A 19,708-nucleotide genomic window follows, 5' to 3' on the forward strand; every position below is an offset into this window, starting at 1 on the left:
ATCTCGATCCCCATTTTCGGTGCCGAACGGCAGAGTCAATGACCAGGAACATGGATGGGTCCCGGCCATGCAGGCTGCACACAACTGACTCTACACTTCCTACTCCCCGAGAGTCCAGTGACAAAAGAAAATGATTCCTGTTGACAGTTTCTAAGAGAGTCATTTCTAATATGCCTCCGCTCCCACTGGCAAGGGTTTTATGTTATGTTACATTGTGTGGTGGACTAGAAAGCATTCCGTACCGGACAGAGCCTGTGAAGCCAGAGGGCTGCTTTCTCAAAGGATTAAATTCCCAAATACTCCTGAAAATAATGGTGCACTATCATGAAATTCTTGTTTTTCATTAAAAGAGAATTAAACCGATGACCTTTTGCACGGGCTTTTGCTTTTTGTCTTCCAACCATGTTGGGTTTTGTTGCATTATGTTATTTAAGTTCTTGGATGCTTTGTTATTTCATGGACATGACACTTCAGAGACACCAAAAAACATCTGCCCACATTCACATTCTTTCCATTTTATGCAGGCTAAAAGCACGGCAAATTCACCAACTGTGTTATACGCGTTCACGATCAGAAAATTACGTTGTCACTTTATAACTGGAATTATTTTTAGATCGGCTTTGTACAAGCTTGTGTCACTCACACATCACTTCCAGAATTTTTCCAACATCAATATATATAACTTGGCCTATTTCTTACCTAGTCCTTTAAACAATGCCTTATGTTCTTTATGTAAATAAATGTATTCTCAAAGGAAACTGCATGTCATTACCATAATGAGAAAAACAATATCATTTGCCATACTCAGAAGGAAACTTTAAAAATAAGTAAATTGAAAGCGAGCAATATTAACGTCTGCGTGGATGCTGCTGTGTGCCAAAGCTCAGGACCCAAGATCAGCTCTTTGCTTGTTAAAAAGGGAGTTAGCAGGAGTTAAGGAAAGATTAAGGAGCATTAGCAATAAACTGCAACTTGCTCTATGAATGAGTCAGGAGGAGGAAAGGGAATTATCTCCCTGCACAGGACTGATGACCTGTGCATCCCCTCTACCCCCTACAGTTACATCTCACCCCACCTGAGACAGGTCCTTCGCTCTCGGAAGCTGATCTGGGGATTCCAGCTTTCCCTGCTGGGAGCAGGGGCTTACCATTTGTCTGAGAAACGTCATCAGGAGGGTTCTTGGTGGTTTGCGTTCTTCTCTTTTGAGTCTTACTTCTGTGGGTTCGGGGGTGGCATCTCCTCCTTCGTTGAGATCCACTGTTTGTAAGGCTGAGTCTACTTCCTCGGACTTTACAACCTCTACTGGTGATTCACACACCACCTGGATTATTTTGCCAGGTAATAAGACAGTGAAAAGAAAAACACACACGTTCCCCCAAACAGGCTTTATAAAGTAGGGGGAGACTTGGTGGCCCCCGTGTCCACATGCTACAGGTGTGACCCAATGATCATTTCTACACAGGCACATCTTTGAGAAGGAACGCTCACATCACATAGTGTGCTTCCAAACAGCCAATTTCTGGGAAAAAATGCCAAATATGCTGACTTGGAAGTAGCAAAAATTGTGCTCCACAAGGTACAAGGCTGAAATAGGAAGTCCTTCCTAGGGACAGCAGGCTCCTCCCATTTCTGTTCCAGGAACCCCATCTCTTTGGCCTGCCATCAAGAGGACTTACTCCCGGCCTGTATAAAAATCAGGAGTCGTCATTTCCTTAATGGTCTGGCCTTAGAGTCGGTGACAACGACACCTTCTGCTGCATGCCCTAAGATCCCCCAGAACTGGGAAGACCTGTCCTCTTTGTGGAAAAGATAGCGTGAAGTCCATGCTGAATTTCACAGACGGGACCTCCTCCTTAACTTACTTCCCACCCCACCCCAGGGCCAGTCATTTGCCTTTGTCTCTTACTTGAAGTTCAGAAGAAAATGGAACTTGGCAAGAAAACCAGGGCGAAGTTCCTGACGGTCCCCAGCAAGGTACCTGGTGAGCTCAGAACCCGCTAAAGGTCTGTTGGGCAGAAGGGACGGCCAGGAATGGGGGGTTCGGATAGAAGGGTCCAATTCCCCTGCACTCTGATTTCAAATGCTGTTCTTTTGCATTGCCTCCCTCCATTTGTGCTATGCCCCAGTCACATCTGGACCAGTTACGCTTTGCATTTGATCCCTGCAACAGATTTAATTGGCCTGGAGAAGGCTCCAAAATTTGTTTCCTCAGACAGAGGCTGGCAAACGACTACCAAATCTGTCCCAGAGACTGTTTTAGCACAACCCCAAGCAAAGAATGGATTTTACATTTTTTTTTTTTAAAGGGCTGCAAATGTTTTTAAAAGATGAAAGACAGGCAACGGGGATGACGCGTGGCCTGTTAAGTCTGAAACATTTACTACCCAGCTCTTTGGATGATAGGTTTGTCATCCTCTGCCTCAGAGGAGGGCACTCTAGAGCCAAAGGCATCTTTGCATTTGTCTTCGCTGGTGCCGGACCCCCAGCTTTCTCTGCATCTCGTTCTTGCCATCAGGGAGTGGGGGAAGGGAGCCTAGGTATTTCCAGAAACATCTGTAGGCCTGTGGAGAAATTATTTTCCTTTCCTTCATGCAGAATATGCCATTGGCTTGCACATGATCCCAGTGATCAAAATCGAGAAGGACCCTTGATTTCTGTATTGTCAAGCAAAGCAGGAAGGTGTCCGTTAACAAATCAATGTAAGGGAACACCCCGAAATATGGCAACTAAATCACAGCCGTCTCTCCCCACCTTCCATTTTATAACCTATTGACAGGACTTCTAGCATCTTCCCTTTGTAGATAAAGACCTAAATTGGGGAGTCATTTACTCAAAAGTCTGTAGGCAGCGAGGAAGGCAGGTAAGAACAGCAGAGACTGACCAGAAGACCCAAAGGAGTGGTAGCGGCTACAGTGGACAAGTGGAGTTGTCCCATCTAAAGAAGAAAAACACTGGACTGCAGTGTTTGTGGGAGGGCTTCTCCTGCTGTGGGCTGCCAGGCTCTGACCCAGCCCATCTTGGGAAACCAGGCTGAGACTGAAGCCAGGTGACATACTGGGGACTGGTGGTCACACATGGTCATGGATTCCCACATGTGGGCCTGATTCAGTTCAGCTGCATTTCTGAAAAAAGCTTTCTGCCCCCAGAATCCAGGGGTCAGCCCAAAATGCAGGCAAATCTGACATAGAGTTCATGAGAGCAGCCTGCGGCTCCAGCCTGCCCAGCCCTGTGTCTCCACTCCAGCCCTTATGGAGGCTCTAGATCAAGGTCTCTACTCAACATCTCTGTATCTGGGTGTTCTCAGTTCTCGATCCAGACAATGTACACATCAGAAGGTTGTTTGCAGAATTAAATCAGGCAGTGCACATAAAGTTCTTAGAACAGTGTCTGACCCATAACAATGACTCAGTTAATACTAGTATTGTTAATTGTGCTATTATGAGAGCTGTTTTTTCCCATGGGCCTGAATTATGAGGAATCACCTGACATGAGCATGCCCACTTTTTAGAGATGATATTAATAACTGCCTCTTAACTATGGCTGACCTCATGCAAGGTATTTTAAGTATATTATCTCAGGGAATAGTTACTGAATTATTAAAGAGTTCACAGGAATTACCATTATACCTATTCTAGAGACAAAGAATCTGAATAATTGAATGACTTGGCCAAAGTCATAGCAGAGGTAAGTAGCCATTTCAGGGAAGACGGAGTTGTGTACCAGTAACTGAATACTTAATAGCGACTTTACTAGTAATGATACAGAACAACAAGCTTGTGAGTAGGAAGTTCTAGGATTGGTTCAATGGCTCCACAATGTCCTTAAGAACCCGGGCTCCTTCTATCCTTTGGCTCTAGGAATGCTGGGCTTTCATCCTTTTATCTGTTATCGCATGGATATAAAGTAGCTGCCACGGTTCCAGGCATCACATCCTCAACCTAATGTCTTAAAAAAGGGAGGTTGGCCATAGCAAAAGTTTGTTTCAAATGAAATTCTGTATTTTGATTTCCTACTTCAGCATACATCTCACAGGCCAGAAGTAGTCACATCCTTACTCCCAAATTATTGTTGGAAAAAATGGGATAATTACTTTAGACTAATCATGATCAGATACTTTGAGGGGTGTGGTAGTTGCCAACCTTGCCTAAGATCAAGGGGAGAAGGGTGGAGAAATAGAAAATAGCCCTTAGGTAGGTAAATGACTGGAGTCTGACTCATTGAATCTAGGTTCAGAATTATTCTGTCTTTGAAGCAGCAGGTTCCTTTTTTATGCAAGACCCTGGAGGGAAAATTACATAATAAAATGATCAGACTGTGTGGCAGTAACTTCATCAATCAATTTTTTGATTGTCAATGGTTTTCTTGCTGGTCCTTTAAAAATCTGTCAACTCATAAATCCTAGGCTAGAGTCCACTCTTCAAAACACAACTATTTCAGTAGGAAAAAAAAAAAAGAAGAAGAAGAAAAGCCTGGTGTTGGGGGGACTTCTAGAGATACCCATTAACTTTGAAGTCAGGCCAAGAAATTGGCTTTCAGCAGCCAAGGAAAATCCACTGATTTTGTGTGGAAATCCAGAAGGATTTGAGCTGAGTTAGGAGCTGATTTGCATATACAGACATAGAATTTGATTTTTATTTGGATAGTTTTCTGACATCCTTCCAGGCTAGGGTTTTGGAAAAAGTCACTTCCTATTTAGAATATAGAACTATATCTGCACATTTTAATTTTGGGTAAGATGGATATAACGAAAATCAGATTTGTGCTATCCTTTAGAATCGAATCCCCCTGGCTTGATTTCAGGAGGGGATATTATACATTGAGTGAAGATGGCTAGTATGTTTAACACAGACAACACATTAGAGCAAAAGTTTTCACTTTCTTTTGCTTCAAATATTGTACCATATTTACTCTTGGAATTTGGATTATACAATTTTTACTGGAACTGTGAGTTCTGGAAACCAATTTATAGCAAAATAGATTTCCCCCACCTACACTGCTCCCATAACAAACAATATTGATATTAACAGTTTTCACTTTGGAATCTTTTAAAGACGCTGTCTGATTTGATTTAGTGGGTGATTATTTGATTATAAAGACCTGGGAAAGATTTTATTTTTCAATCTAGTCACTATTCTCTCTCATTCTCTTCATGGACCCCCAGCTGTGTGTTGGGGGAACCAACCCTCCTTAACCTTAAGGCCACGTGACAGGAAGAAGTTGCTTGAGCAGATCTAAGCCAATCCACATGGTCAAGCTCCTTGGCCATATGATGAGTTTGGGGATGGGAGTGTGTGGCAGAATATATTACTTCCCCAATTTTTCACTCTGGCTTCCTATAAAGGGATCATCCATCTGGGCCCACTGCTGGGTGACTTGGTTTGGTGAATGTAACATGAGCAGACACGCCATAAAGCAGGACTGAGTGGAAGTTCTCCAAGCCATCTCATGGTTCACCCCTGGCCCTCTCTTCTCTCTTTTCACGACGGTTGCACATTCTTGTTGAAGGGGATGTTTTTCTCAGTCTAGATCTCAGCAGGAAAGAGCCCCTTAGATCAGCCAGAGCCAGCCCATGGCTGCCGTGTAGTGTGAGTGAGGAAAAAAAGGATCTTTGCTGTTGAAAGCCCATGCAGCATGGGGCCTGGATGTTACCGCAACACAGCCTGACAAGAGATGACGCGTAGAGCCTGGGAACCCATGTAAGTCTGCGAAAGAGAACTGACTCCAGGCCGGCAGAGTTTCCACTGGCCCAGTCCCTCCCTTACTCTGGACTGTGTGGTGGGGTGTGAGAATAAATGTAGCCAGGCCAGGAAGGCTGAGCCACAAGGAAGTCCTACATCAAGACTGATTTGAAAGCAATGCTACTTCCCAGTGAAGAGTGCCAATAAATTAAAACAAATCTAGGTTGGGCTGAGTTTCCTTTCACTGGCAACTGTGAGGTTACTTACTAAGGTAAACAACAGAAGTACCTATTTCCTCCAACGTGTAGGTCATTGGTAAGGAAAGATTTTTCCCTCCCTAGAACATTAACTTAATTAAGCAATGGCCAAAATTGTCAGCAGAATGATTCAGTAGTTGTAGTAGGTCTTATTTCTGATAGCACCAGAAGCACATGCTAGAAAAAGCACTAAACTTCTGTGGGTCTCCAAAGCCTTGCTTTTCCTTTCATGAAAAACTTTGAGAAATGTGGAAGTCACTCTGTCTTTTGCTTTGCATTGGATGATAGATGGGTTATAGAAACTGATGGTAGGGAAATTAAAAAATAAAGAAACCCAATCATATTTTAGCCAGAGGTGCTAGTTAAAGGACTCTTATAATATGATTACTAACACTTAATGGTCCTGCTTGGAGGTTTAGAGTACTATGCATTGTTTTATTAATTAATGCCATCTCTCTTATTTGGGAGGAGGAAATTAAGCTAATTATTTGACACATGCCTTGACTCCATGTGGGCACTGAGTCAGCTGACAGATGTGTAACTTCACAATATTATATATATAATATTATATATTATATATAATATATATAATTATATACATATGTGTGTGTGTGTGTATATATATATAATCACTGATTGCTGGGAAGCACTTAATCATCTTGTTACAACTCCTGTGCCTTAACAGTGACCACAGGGATGGCAGACTCTTCTTGCCAAGGGCTCTGTCCCCACTACTCTACTCTGCCACTGAGGCAGAAAAGCAGCCATAGGTGATATGCAAATGAATGAGTATGGCTGTGTTCTAATAAAACTTTATTCATAAACACTAAAATGTAACATTTGTGTAGTTTTTAAAAAACTAATATTCTTATTTTATTTATTTATTTACTTATTTATTTATTTTGAGAGAGCAAGACTGCATGAGCATGGAAGGGGTGGGGAGGGGTAGAGGATGAGGAAGAGAGAGAATCCTAAGCAGACTCCATGCCGTGCCCGGCGGCCGATGTGGGGCTCCGTCTCACTACCGTGAGATCATGACCTGAGTTGACATTAAGAGTCAGGACACTTAGCTAACTGAGCCACCCCAGGTGTGCCAAATTTGTGTAATTTTCACATGCCCTGCAATATCATTCTTCTTTAAATTTTTTTCATCATTCAAAATGTAAAAACCATTTTTAGCTCGTGGGCCACGGGGACATGGACGATGGGCTGGAATTGGCTTGTGAGCTGCCGTGTGCTGTGCCCCTAATGAATTCTTCGTGTTTCAGGCACTGAAGTATGCACGTTACATGCCCTGTTCATTTAATTCTCACGAGAACCTTAAAGGGTAGGTAATATTATTGTGGCCATTTAAGAGAGGAGTAAACTGAGGTCCTAGAAGTGGCACAGGCTGGGAATGATGGGCCCAGAATCAGTACTTTTAGCCTCATGCCCTCCAACAAACAGGCTCTTAGACAATGAAATGTTGGAGTTTCCAAACAGAAAGGTTACTAGTAGGGCTAAGTACTTTAAAGCCATCTTGAGAACGCTTCTTTATTGGGAAAATACTTTGAGAAATACTTGAGAAAATACTCTGCTATCCTTGGTATCTTTATCAGCTTTTGTTCTCTTTTGGCACCAGTAATTATAACTCTGGTTCACATTTACGTTTCTGTTCTGAACGTCACATTAGAAAAGGAGATACTTCCTCTTTGTCTGTCAGAGGTGACCTCTGCACGTTAGCGTGCGAGCTGTGAGGTGTTCCTCAGACAGGCAACTGCCCACAAACATCCAAGAACAAGTTTCTCTTCAGAAAACCCAGACCCTCCAAGCTACCTGATGCATCAGACTTCACCTGAAGCTTTTAAATTTAAAGTTCACAGGAGAAAGACTCAGAGTTGCTCCTTACTGGCTGCTGAAATAGGCTTTGACTCTGTAGAAAAGAGCTGGTAAATTCATGAGAATTTTCGGGAATTATGAAAGAACTGAGCTTTGCTGAGCTACTAAGTTTGAGTCAAAAGAGAGGGGGAGGGGGAAGGAAGGAAGGCAAGAAGGAGAGAAGGAGAGGAAGGCGAGGAAAGAGAGGAAGGAGAGGAAGGAAGGAAGAAGGAAAGGCAGACACGTGAGTGGGAAGGAGGGTGGGGGGCAGGGAGGGGGGAGGGAAAGAAAACACTTACAACAACAAAAAAGCAGATCTGAAAGATCTTTCTCCTAACAAGAATTATAACATAGCCATTCTGATTTTCATTCCACATCACAGGCAACACTTCTGGAATATACTTGGATACTCAACATCGGTTCAAGGCCAGCCATTAAATAAAAATGAAAACACAAGCCCTGTCCAAGGCTAGCAAACAAGAGACACCTAGAAAGAGCCAAACATATTTTACTTTGGCAAAATGATCATGATCAGTTTCTCTCTTAAGGAGCTGTGAACTCACTTATCCCCGCTCACAAAATTTTCCAAAAAGACTGCACTTCTTTCAGAACCAGAACTGCTGACTCAGGAGGACAACTGATTAATCTCCCTGGAAGATGTTTTGGAAAACTATTTTTGACGTGCCTCTAGCAAGCCATCCCCTTCCGATGTGAACACACGGTCTTGAAAGTTTGGACAGTGAGGCTCAACCTACATCTGTCAGGTGTAGATGCAAGAGGGCAGCTCTCCTGCCCAAGACCAACAGTCTCAACACGGAGCTCGGCAAGATGCTCTCATGCTTGACGCCACTACCTGCCCCGGGTACCACCCACAGTTAGTAGAGATTCTGGGTTGCCATGGAAATAGAGGTGAACGAGCAGTCAAGATGGAGGAGCCCAGCGTGCAGCATCATTGCCCCTTAAGGATGTGTGAGCGTGTTCTTAAGTTTGGTAGACTCTTTCAGCCCCTAAATGAGAACAATGGTAAAGACTCTTGCTCTGATTTTGTCTTTAGTTTGCATGGATTCAAGAGGTGTCACAAATCTTCACCCAGCGTCATTCCCCATTGGCCCCTGATCACGTGAAGGGATGAAAGAGTCTACGGCAGATGGGAGACATTGGCGCATGCAAGAACACGGGCCCCGGAGCTGGAATGCCCCATGAGAATTTTCCAGCATGCAGCAGATGAGCATGGAATGGTTCTGTCATGTCACACATCACTTACATTCTCCTCTGCACCTGCGGGGACTGAGTCCTCTTTAACTGACTAAAGGGGAGATAAAAACAAAAGTAAGAGTCAGAATGTTACCCCCCCACCAAAAGGAGAGTTAGTTGGGCTCGCAGGTCTCTGGTGCCATTCTTGGACATGGAATTTCTTACACATACCTGGTTCCAAAACAAACTTGAAGGAGGCTTGCGGGAAAGTAAACAGTACAGCAAGATAATATAAATAGTTCTGTATTTTTTAACATGCAACGAAGGGAAAATAAATGCCCAGATGCAGCCCAGGACATGAATGGAGTGAGGAGAAGGGGTTGCTACAGAAAACACAAACCACAGTCTGGGCTGTGGGTCAGCGCCGCGTTTGCCCTAACATTCTCTAGCTGCTGAGGAAAAGAGGGAAAGGATCGATCACACAGGCCACCGTCACTGGTAGGTAAAAGTGAATGAGCTGCTCAGGAAAATTCTGGGAGAAAGTCGAGACTTCCAGAGAAATCCATCCGTGGTACTCATAGAGCAAATAGGCACCCAGGTCACGAGCCGGGTCTTTAGCCTTATCCCAACCACAGTGCAGTGGCCGGCATCAGAAGCTGCTTCCTACATCGGCCGTCCATATGGGTCAATGTCATCATGGCCAAGTTCAATCTGGTTAAAACCCTCTTCCGGAGGCCCAGAGAGCTGGGGTCCAACACACCCAACTTCAAACACTGTCCCTCCCTACAGCAATCCTGGCATTCACAGTCCTGCCTCAGATTAGGAGAGCGATTGGCCCGATGCTGTCAACGGTCAATGCCACTGCCATCACATAAGCTTCGACTTTGGAGCTCATCGTTGTAGCTGTTCTCAAATCTGGTGGGGGAGGGTGGTGTTTATAGACCGTTTTGAGACTCAACTCACTTGACAGATCTGGACTCTTATCCCAGAAAAATAAACACAAACAAAATATTTTGCAAATAATTTTAGGGTGTCAATAGACCATCTCTTGGATTCCAGTCTAGGAGCTCTTTTTTATATTCATTCTGTTCCAAGTCCTTGCTTGTTTTTACCTTTAAAACATGCAGTAGGAGGGGAGAAAGGAATCAACATTCACAAATACGTCTCCTGCATTGTGCAAACAGCTTGTATACCCGTAGAGACATTGTATACGCAGGTGCTTCGTAGACCTCCTCTCACTGAAAGTGGCCAAAAGCGGTAAGGATGGTGATCCTTGTTTACACAGGGAGAAATGGAGATACAGAGAGCTAAAGTCCCTTGTTCAGGGCGGTGCAGCTAGGACATGGTGGAGATGGTTCTGAGAGCCAAGTCTTCCCCCTGCTGTGATGATTTCAAGGGTCAGAAACACACCTTTTAAAAACAGTGTGAGCTTCTCTCTCTGCCACCAGACTTGCTTTCTCTCTAGATGAGATTTGCAGCTCAGACCATTCATCAACAGTATCTCCATTGAAGCCCTTCTTTGAGCCAAGTCTGGATCTCACATGTCATGTGTTCCTGCACCCAGCATGGTTTCCACGCTCAACCCACAATGACAAATGAAGGCCTCGGGCAGCTTCTGCCTTTTCTCCTTATGTTTCCCACCTCTGCCTACAAGCAGAGGATGAGAGGTACCCGGGAGCAGTCCAACAGGTCCTGGGTGATAGATAAGCTCTCAGAGAGAAGGCAGAGGACTGATGCTTCCACGTCAGAAATATGCCCGGGAGGGAAAACTCAGAGACTAGAATGAAACGTGCACAGCTCACTTCAAAGGAGACCAGAGAGGACTGTCAAGTGCAATTCCCACCTCAGCAGACCGAAAGGTGTTTATTGGGTTCTCAATTCTCCAGCCAGAAGAACCTACTCAGGTGTGAGGCTAATCAGGAAACACACAGACAGCAGGATTCCCATTCAAATCTCAAAACCAGAAACTTCTGATCTTCTTCAGCGCACCGGCCATCTGGCTGCTATCCGCGCTCAGTCTACAAACTGTCCAGCCTCATTCATGATAACAACAGAAAACCCAGTATGAAAATGAAGGATCCCGTTTGGGCATTTACATTGCTGAGAATGAGGACCAAGCACAGGCCCTGAAACGCACCAGTCTCAACTTACACAGCCAGTGTTCCCGTCCTTTGAAGAGCACACTCAAAAAAGAATGTTTCTTTAAAACACAGTCCCATGGTAGCACTTAAGCCAACAGACATCCTGTTGCTCGTGGGTCTTCTGGAAGCATCATTTTGATCATGTGACAGCTGTTCTGCCTTCACTGATTTCACAGTGGCCCTAAGACCTTTCCTCAAGCCTAAACATTTCAGCCCGCCTTTCAAGTGCTTCCAGAATGGTCCGGCCATAAGCCAGACTTTCTTAACCAGGATTCTCAGGGATTCTGGGATCAAACATAGGAATCTGTACTTGAAACAGATGACTCAGGAGGATTTTTAGAGTTCTCTTAGTCTGTTTTGCCCTACACCAACTGCTGCCTTTTTTCAGACACCCATAGCCTTGTGTAACTTGCTCCCCACACGTGAACATTGGATTCCAACATCCTCGTCCTGAAACGGGGCTCGTCACTTCGCATTCATTTTTCCACTCCATCCTCCCAGCGGTCACAAAAGGTGGCTGTCACTGCCCACTCCCAGAGCTGAGGAAAGCACGGCATGGAGGATGTAAGTGACCCGATCACAACCAAGCAGCCAGGGGCTGTCAGAGCTGAGAGCGGATGGCGTGTCTCTTGGCTTCAGCATGCCCGCCGTTTTCCACAGCATCACGTGTGTCCTCCAAAGGAAAGCAGGCGAGGCACTATTACGAAGATAGTCCAGATGTATCGTTTACAAGTTGTGTGCGCGCTCATGCACGCGTACTCCTGCACGTGCGGACGTGTGTATCTCCCCTGTTCCTCCCCATGGACTTCAGGTGTTTCAATAGTGGGATAAGTGAGTCTCAGACTCGTTTTGTACCTTGGGTGCTGTTGGCGCCAGACGCCACACATGGATATTTAGATCTGACCCGGCAACGGTTCACACCTAAAGAAATGATAAAACTGTTCGCTGAGCGCTTACTACGTCTGAGGGTCTCTCTGTTACAGTTAGTGGATTGGCATAACAACGTGGCGGGAGAAACGTGTCCCTAGTTACACAAAAGAAAACAGAGGCTTCGGGGGGTTCCGGAATTTGTCCAGGGCTATGCAGTCTGAGCTTTCTGATTCTGTCTGCTATGCAAGACCTGCCGCATACCAGAATTTTCCGAGATCATCTATTCCAATCCTTTCCTTCAACAGATGAAGAAAAAGAAACTCAAACTTTGTAACTTTGAGTAACTTTTGTGAGGCCACAGAACAAACGGTACCCCCAAAGAACCCAGAACAATAAGGGACATGTAGGTGGTCTAGGTACCCCGATTTTAAACACTTTAAGGCAAATATACCATCATTTAAAATTAATTTTCTCAAAGGTTATTTGTGTTATTTTTGTTTTATAATAAGAACGACTTCAGCAATCAAGACTATAAATCACAATAACTTATCATTTCATATCCATAGCACATTAGGGAGGAAATTTTATTCCTGATGTTCGTATTGTAGATGTATACACATCAAAGTCAGTTTGTTTAAAAGCTTCCCAGTCAAAAGAGAAGAAAGAGAGCTTGGGTTAGTGGAAAAATCAAAATTTTCTAGCATTTCTCTTTTTTTCCCCAAAATTTTCACAACAGTGATTTTATAACCAAAGCTTATCTAATTTAAAGAAAAGAAAACAAAAGTCTTTTGTTTTCCACTAGCACGTAAGTCCCCGCCTGAGAACGTAAGCTACAGAAGGGCAGTGATCTGGTCGCTGCTCTCTTTTCAATGCATCGGCACAAAGCATTTGGCGCAAAAAAACTGCGCACAAAGGAGACTGAAAATATTCTTGCACAAGTGAATCATCCCTATTTTACTCCCACAAAGAGCTGTTCTTTCTGATTGGGTGGGAGAAGGAAATGCAAGATTTACGAGTGATTTGGGTTTTTGCTTCTCTTCATTATTTTTATAATTGATTAAAGAAATAAAGCCAGAGAACAGTAAAATAGAAAAAAAAAACAGCAAGACTGAATGAACTCTATGAAATCAGTCCATTGGGGGAAGAACGTCAAGGGTTCTTGTCTTTTTTTCTCAACGGAAATAGCTTGAATTTCAAAGAGGAACGAATACATGCCTTATAGACCCCAAAGATAAAGGCAGATGAAGTATTTGAGGCTGAGTGGCTTAGAAGCTTCCGTGGACTGGAGGGCATGGAGAAATGAAGACGTGGCCCTGTGTGAGCGGTTAAAGTGGCCACACCGCCCAGCACAAAGGAGACGAGTGATAAAGGTTGGAAGGCCCATTCGTTGGCCACTTTTTGTACAGTGTTAGGGGTTTTGCAGGAATGATTTAATCGACTCTTCACTGCTAGGATAAGGTACTATTATTATCGATATTTTCCAAATTAGGAAACCGAGGCAGCTCTTTGAGGCTCACTGTCCAATGCCAAACTTTTAACCCTTCCATAAGCGTTCCTCAAACTTGACTCATTTGCCAGCCTCTGATAAGGTTTTGGCCACATTCCCTGAACCATCTGTGGCCGCTACAGGTGTGCCGCTCCGATTTCACTTCTGGAAGGACAGACCCTGACCCCCAACTCTCGGCTTCTGCTACAGAGTGATACTGAGACCACGCCCCTGTTGCCTGCTCCCAGGCAACGACCCAGCACAACAGGGTACTGGGCCGTTCTCGCTCAACACGGGGACCCCTGTGGCCAAGCTCTGCTCTGGGATTCACCACTGGCCCAGCACCACCCCTAGTCTGTGACTTTCCCAACCTCCTCTTCCTTCCTTCCCTGTCTCCCTTCTGCCATGTCAGCCCCCGACTGTGGTCTGAGGCCTCTCTCTACCTCCTCCTGTCCCTCCCCCTTATCCTTCAGGGTGTTTTCCTCCAATAAATCTATTGCACATCAATTCTGTTGCGTGTCCCTCCTCAGAGGATCCGAATTTATGATACACACTAAAGATCAGTAACACTATTCCTTTTAATTGGATCACTTTTTTTTAAAGATTTTATTTATTTATTTGACAGAGAGAGAGATCACAAGCAGGCAGAGAGGCAGGCAGAGAGAGAAGGGGAAGCAGGCTCCCCGCTGAGCAGAGAGCCCCATGCGGGGCTCGATCCCAGGACCCTGAGACCATGACCTGAGCCGAAGGCAGAGGCTTTAACCCACTGAGCCACCCAGGCGCCCCATTGGATTACTTTTTAAACTAAATATAGGCTCACCTTGGGCAAGATATATATTAAATCTCGAGTGTAATGAGCTTTAGCTCAGTTTTTCTAAAGTATTTTAAGTATATATAATTTTTAAAATAAATGATATTTGAATGTGGGTTGCCTAGTCATCATCCTGGCCGCCAATATGCACACATGATTCACTTGGGAAATTTCCCCTACATTATATTGCTGATAAAAAGTTTTTAAAAATAAGTAATTGGTGGTTGGGAAGGAAGGAGGATTAGGACAGAATGCCAAATGACATCACCCAAAGTTTTCATTAAGTACTGGAGTTTGTGTTTTGGGCAGAACCCAGAAGGAAGATCTCTGTACGCCAGAAAGCCAACAGAAAGGGGTGCCAGAAAGCCAACAGAAAGGGGTTCCAGAAATCCAGCTGGATTCCGGACCAAAGAATAAAGTGAACACTGTAGCAGTATCTGTATTTCTGGCCTGCCTTGCACTGCGTGCTAAGTGGCCTGGGTGTTTTGATGAAATTCCTAATTTGATTTTTTTTTTCCAGCTCTATGACTTATATTCCCCTCTCTCACCCACGATGTCTTGCTCATCTTTTGGCCACATTTAAAAGAGGCAAGAGTTCTGAACATGTGTGGCAGCTGGGGTGTGCTCAGCGACGATGATCAAGGACGAGCTCGCAGGCTGACTCAGTCCCACCCACCGCACTGCGCTCCCTTGTGAGCCGCCAGAATTCTAGAGGGAAGAAAATGAGACACTGTTTGGAGTGCTCCTATCCCAGAGCACGGTGTGTGCCCGCCCTGGTGGTGAATGGTAGACACGTCAGTTTTCCAAAAGCAGAGTGAGCTTTAGTGGTTCATAATGATTGATTCTATCTTGCTGGGGGAAAGAGAGAGGCACCCAGAGGTGGTTCAGCTCGCTGGTGGGGACAGTGGTCAGAGGAATCCAGGAGAAAGCCAGAGGACTAAGCCATTTTGGAAAGAAAATGAAATCACGAAATACCACAACTGTCTGTCATGAACCGAAGAAACTCCAAGAATGAAAAAAATCGAACTTGTTTATTTCCTTGTCTTTCCCATGAAACACATGCTTCTCACACCATAGACACTTCATTCTTCCCAGGAGTAAATTACAAGGTTTCAGCTCAATGGCTAGTTGAGTCATTTGGGGGGGGGAATAAACTCTGTACTTGGTGAGCACACGGGTGACCCCAAATGAAATAATTTCTCCAGTCACCCTAGCCCCAACTATACTCCACAAGTCTTGAAAATGGGACCTACCTTTTTCCAGAATAGTTTGCCCAGAGGCAGAGAGCTGGGTCCCCCCTTTTCCTTGGCAGTTTCCTTTCCAGTATCGGTGGATGGAGGGTTCTTGGCTGCCCCTCTGGTCTCCTGAGAGATAAAGTTTGCTTTGTCTGACTTGACGTCAGATGAAGTGGCAGGTGACTTTTCAGCACCCTAGAGCGTTAAAAAAATTAAAATGACTTTAGGATTTCAAAAGTGTGAGATCTCTTTTTAAATAAGCCTAGGTTGGGAATACACACGTTAATTTTCTTTTTTTTATCATTTTCTGTCCTTGCAAAGATTCTATATGAATGCAGATTTGTGTTAAAATTTTGGGAAAAGTCAAGATAGTTTCCTTTTGCAAAAGAATACATTACGTTATATAAGTCATTAGGAATCAAGGTGCTGGTAAGAGACACATTCCTGTGAGAAAGTTAGTTTATACTGAGGCTACTGGTCTTCAAATGGTTTTGATGATGTTCCCATCAGTGAAAACAGTTTGAATATGTACATCCAATACGTGTGCATTTGCTTATATTATACACGTACTATTTGACGAATCCAATTGTGAAATTAAAAGAGGTTGAAATAAATGGAAGGGACATCATCTCCAACTTTTAACTTTGATTTAACAATCACAATCAAAGATACCAGTGCCAGGCACTGTTCTAAATGACTGAATGTTCTAACAATAGTTCTATGAGGAAGGAACTGATTATTATGTTCATTTTACAGAGAAGGAAATTTTGGTCCCAGAGGGTTAAAAAACTTTCCCACAACTACACTAATAAGGGGCCAGAGTTGACATCAAAATCTGGGGAATCTGACACCCAAACCCAAGCTCTTACCCTCTCCTCTATACTCCACCACCTTCAACAAACCAAAGTTTCCCCACTCCTTGTGCTACTGGACCCATCCAGGGAGAAAATATCTAAAAAAGTTTCACACTGGGAAGGTGATAATGACAAAAAGACTGAGAAACACATCTACACTCATCAGTTTCATCGGGAAATGGGCCATCCTCTTCTCTTTGTGCTGGGAAAATACCCAGAGACTCTTAAAAAATGTTGCGAAGAGATAACTGTATTATATATAGAATAATATAACTGTAATGTATTAGTGTAATTGTTTGTCGAATATGTATCTTCCTGCCCAGATCATGAGCTTTGAGGGTAAGAGCCATTGCCTTGGACACCATTACATCCGTAGCTCCCATCAGGCCCAGGGTCTGCCACAAAATAGGTATTAAATAAATAACTAAATAATTGTATGGAAAGGACCAGAGAGAAATGCCTATACAGGATGTTGCTGCCCACCCTCCCCCTCCTTAGTGGGCTCTGGAGCCATAGAGCACCTGCAGTCCTTTCTCCCTGCCCGTCTATCTCTCCACTTCCCAAAGAAGTGCCCCAGGTGCTGTTCTGCCAACTGAATATTAATACTCTTTGTCTGCATTGTGGAAGAGATCACAACAACTCGGTATTTTCTGGAGTCAATCTCATGGACAGCGTTGCCCGACTTAGCCAGTATTCTCAATAATAAGAATATAAGATACCCTGGTAATTCGAATTTCAGATCAATGAAGAATAGTTTTGAAGCCTAATAATGTATATTCCTAGGATTGCCTGGGACATATTTATATTTATGCTAAAAAATCATTTGCTGTTTATCTGAAATCGGAATTTAACGGAGGATCTGTATTTTAACTGGCAACACTACCCATGAAATTCTAACATACTAGATTTGGAGATTGCTTATCAAATGACCTTACCTTCTTCCCTAGTAAGTGTTCATCTTGTTTCACGGTTAGTTAGAGGTAAGTTAGAGGTTAGTTAGAGCGGTTAGTTAGAGGTAAACACGACACGGAGAAGTGGAAAACAATGAATGTGGGGCAGAGCTTAGGAATCACATAAGCCACCTACTAATATTTTAGTAGCCCTACAGAGAGGGTGGGCAACAAGAAAACCTGAGTGGGGAAATGAGCATTTCTAGGTATGGCAGAAAAAAATAAAAAAATAAAAAAAAAAATCCTAAAACAATGCCTTGCCTTGTGTGCATGTTGTCATGTTCAGTGTTTGAAGAACATGTGAAAAAGTTTGATTCTGAAGCATAGCATGTGATTAAGCCAAGAGAAAAAGATCCAAATTCAGCAAAGAAAAGCTGACGCTCTATTTATAACAAGAAGCTTATTTCACTCATTAATTCCAGGACTCCCTATTCTTTTGTACTAAGAAAAAAAAATTTTTAAAGAAAATTTTCTTTTCATAGGAAGAAAAATGGAGATAAAGAGACGGGAATCTAGGACTTGATCCCAATGGGTCCCCATTGCATTTTTTTCTTCTTGAATTGCAAAACCAGAAGATGATGTTTTTATCCCTGAATTTGCTTGGATTTCCTCTTTTCTTTCCTAGGTTGCAACGGAATTGAGAATGAGCCGCACGCCTCCTCTAACCATGCAACTGTCTGTCTGTCTGTCTGTCTGGTCCGTGTTAATGGCCATATTTTCCTATCTTTTTGGATGACAGAATCATAAAGAAAAAGGAGGTAAAAGCCAAGAAGCACTAGCAAATTGCCGCACAAATGAGAACATTTGGGAATTATCTCCTTACTCTACATCTAAAGGCAAAACCTTACAGTAGAGGGGCGCCTGGGTGGCTCAGTGGTTTAAGCCGCTGCCTTCGGCTCAGGTCATGATCTCAGGGTCCTGGGATCGAGTCCCGCATCGGGCTCTCTGCTCGGCAGGGAGCCTGCTTCCCTCTCACTCTCTCTGCCTGCCTCTCTGCCTACTTGTGATCCCACTCTGTCAAATAAATAAAACATTAAAAAAAAAAAACCCTTACAGTAGAAAGGGGTGTCTCTTTCCCTTTGTCCCAGTATTTCCCCTGAATCCTATCTTTGCCCCAAATGCAACTCAGTGCCAGGATGCGAAGCCAGTGATCTGGGGGGACCTTAAGAATACAGAACATGGGGGTGCCTGGGTGGCTCAGTGGGTTAAAAGCCTCTGCCTTCGGCTCAGGTCATGATCCCAGGGTTCTCCACTCAGCAGGGAACCTGCTTCCTCCCCTCTCTCTCTGCCTGCCTCTCTGCCTACTTGTGATCTCTGTCTGTCAAATAAATAAATAAATAAATAAATATCTTAAAAAAAAAAAAAGAATACAGAACATGGGTGGCCCCCTTTTTGTGGAGGAAAGAGATTCCGGAGGCATGAAACTTAGCTGTGCATGAGATGAATGCCACCTGAAATGCTGGCATGAGGGGGAAGGTTGTACACTTTGTAAACTTTCAAGATCCCCGACTCACAGAAGCTCCAAGCGGGAATTCAGCTGTATTTCTCTGCACGAGGTCCGTGACACACTTCACTAGCTGTTACCCAGTGGTCTCCCACATACAGTACCACCCCGTTTTACTCCCCAGCCACCCCCTCAACGCAATCTCTATTCCTCCACCCCTGCCGTCTTTAGAGAACAAAATCAGCCTGTATGGAAATTCGAGAGTGGCTTCATAACACAGTTTGCTTATGCAAATATAGACTCAGCCAGATCTTTCTCTGGGGTTTTTACTTGCCTACACAATCCTGGGGCTATAACATCCTGCTGGGGAAAGTTTTTGTGTTTTGCTTTTTTTTTTTTTTTCCTTAAGTTCATTCAACGTAGTGGAGAATGGCAGATATTTCAAACAAATGTCCAAGGATGCTGGCCCAATTCAAAGATCTTAACTGCTGGTTTCAGACAAACCCTGGTGCCTTCTTAGCCATTCAAAGAGAGAAAGCTCCACAGCTGACTTCTATGTTGTCCCCACTTCCCAAGAGCATGGAGATAGAAACTGCTCTGCCTTCATTCATTGTTTTCTTGTGCTTGGGTTTTTATCTGGGATCAGTATGAGCTTAGTTAAGACTGAGAATGGGTGGAACAGACCACAGAAAGATAAGATGATTTTCTTGAGGTTAGAAACGTATTTCCCGAAGTGTAGGAAGCACACCACTGGGGGTATCCCATACAACTTTAGGTTGTGTTGAGATAAAACATTTTAAAAAACCATTAAAATGGAGAAAATACATCTTCCCCCCAATTCTCATCTAATCTTTTTAAGAAAATTCAGGGGGAAAAGCTTAGTCTGGTGTTGGTTCGTCTTTAACATTTTTCTATTGCTGGCAAATTGCAT

General features: G+C 43.8%; 1 protein-coding gene across 11 annotated transcripts in view; it reads right to left on the reverse strand.

The window, feature by feature from the left end:
- The window catches only part of BCAS1 (brain enriched myelin associated protein 1), a 94,310-nt gene that overhangs the window by 16,942 nt on the left and 57,660 nt on the right, over positions 1–19,708 (reverse strand). For 5 of the 11 annotated variants that reach the window (XM_045980742.1, XM_045980735.1, XM_045980738.1 and 2 more), the window contains 3 exons: positions 15,548–15,724; positions 9,057–9,098; positions 1,148–1,321 (listed from right to left, as the gene is read on the reverse strand). In XM_045980742.1, coding sequence (XP_045836698.1) covers positions 1,148–1,321; positions 9,057–9,098; positions 15,548–15,724 — 393 coding nt within the window. The remainder of the gene's footprint in view (positions 1–1,147; positions 1,322–9,056; positions 9,099–15,547; positions 15,725–19,708) is intronic. The other 6 variants (XM_045980740.1, XM_045980743.1, XM_045980737.1 and 3 more) reach the window with 2 other exon arrangements.

This window comes from Meles meles, chromosome 16 (assembly GCF_922984935.1).
Source record: "Meles meles chromosome 16, mMelMel3.1 paternal haplotype, whole genome shotgun sequence".
In the NCBI taxonomy this organism is placed as follows: domain Eukaryota; kingdom Metazoa; phylum Chordata; class Mammalia; order Carnivora; family Mustelidae; genus Meles; species Meles meles.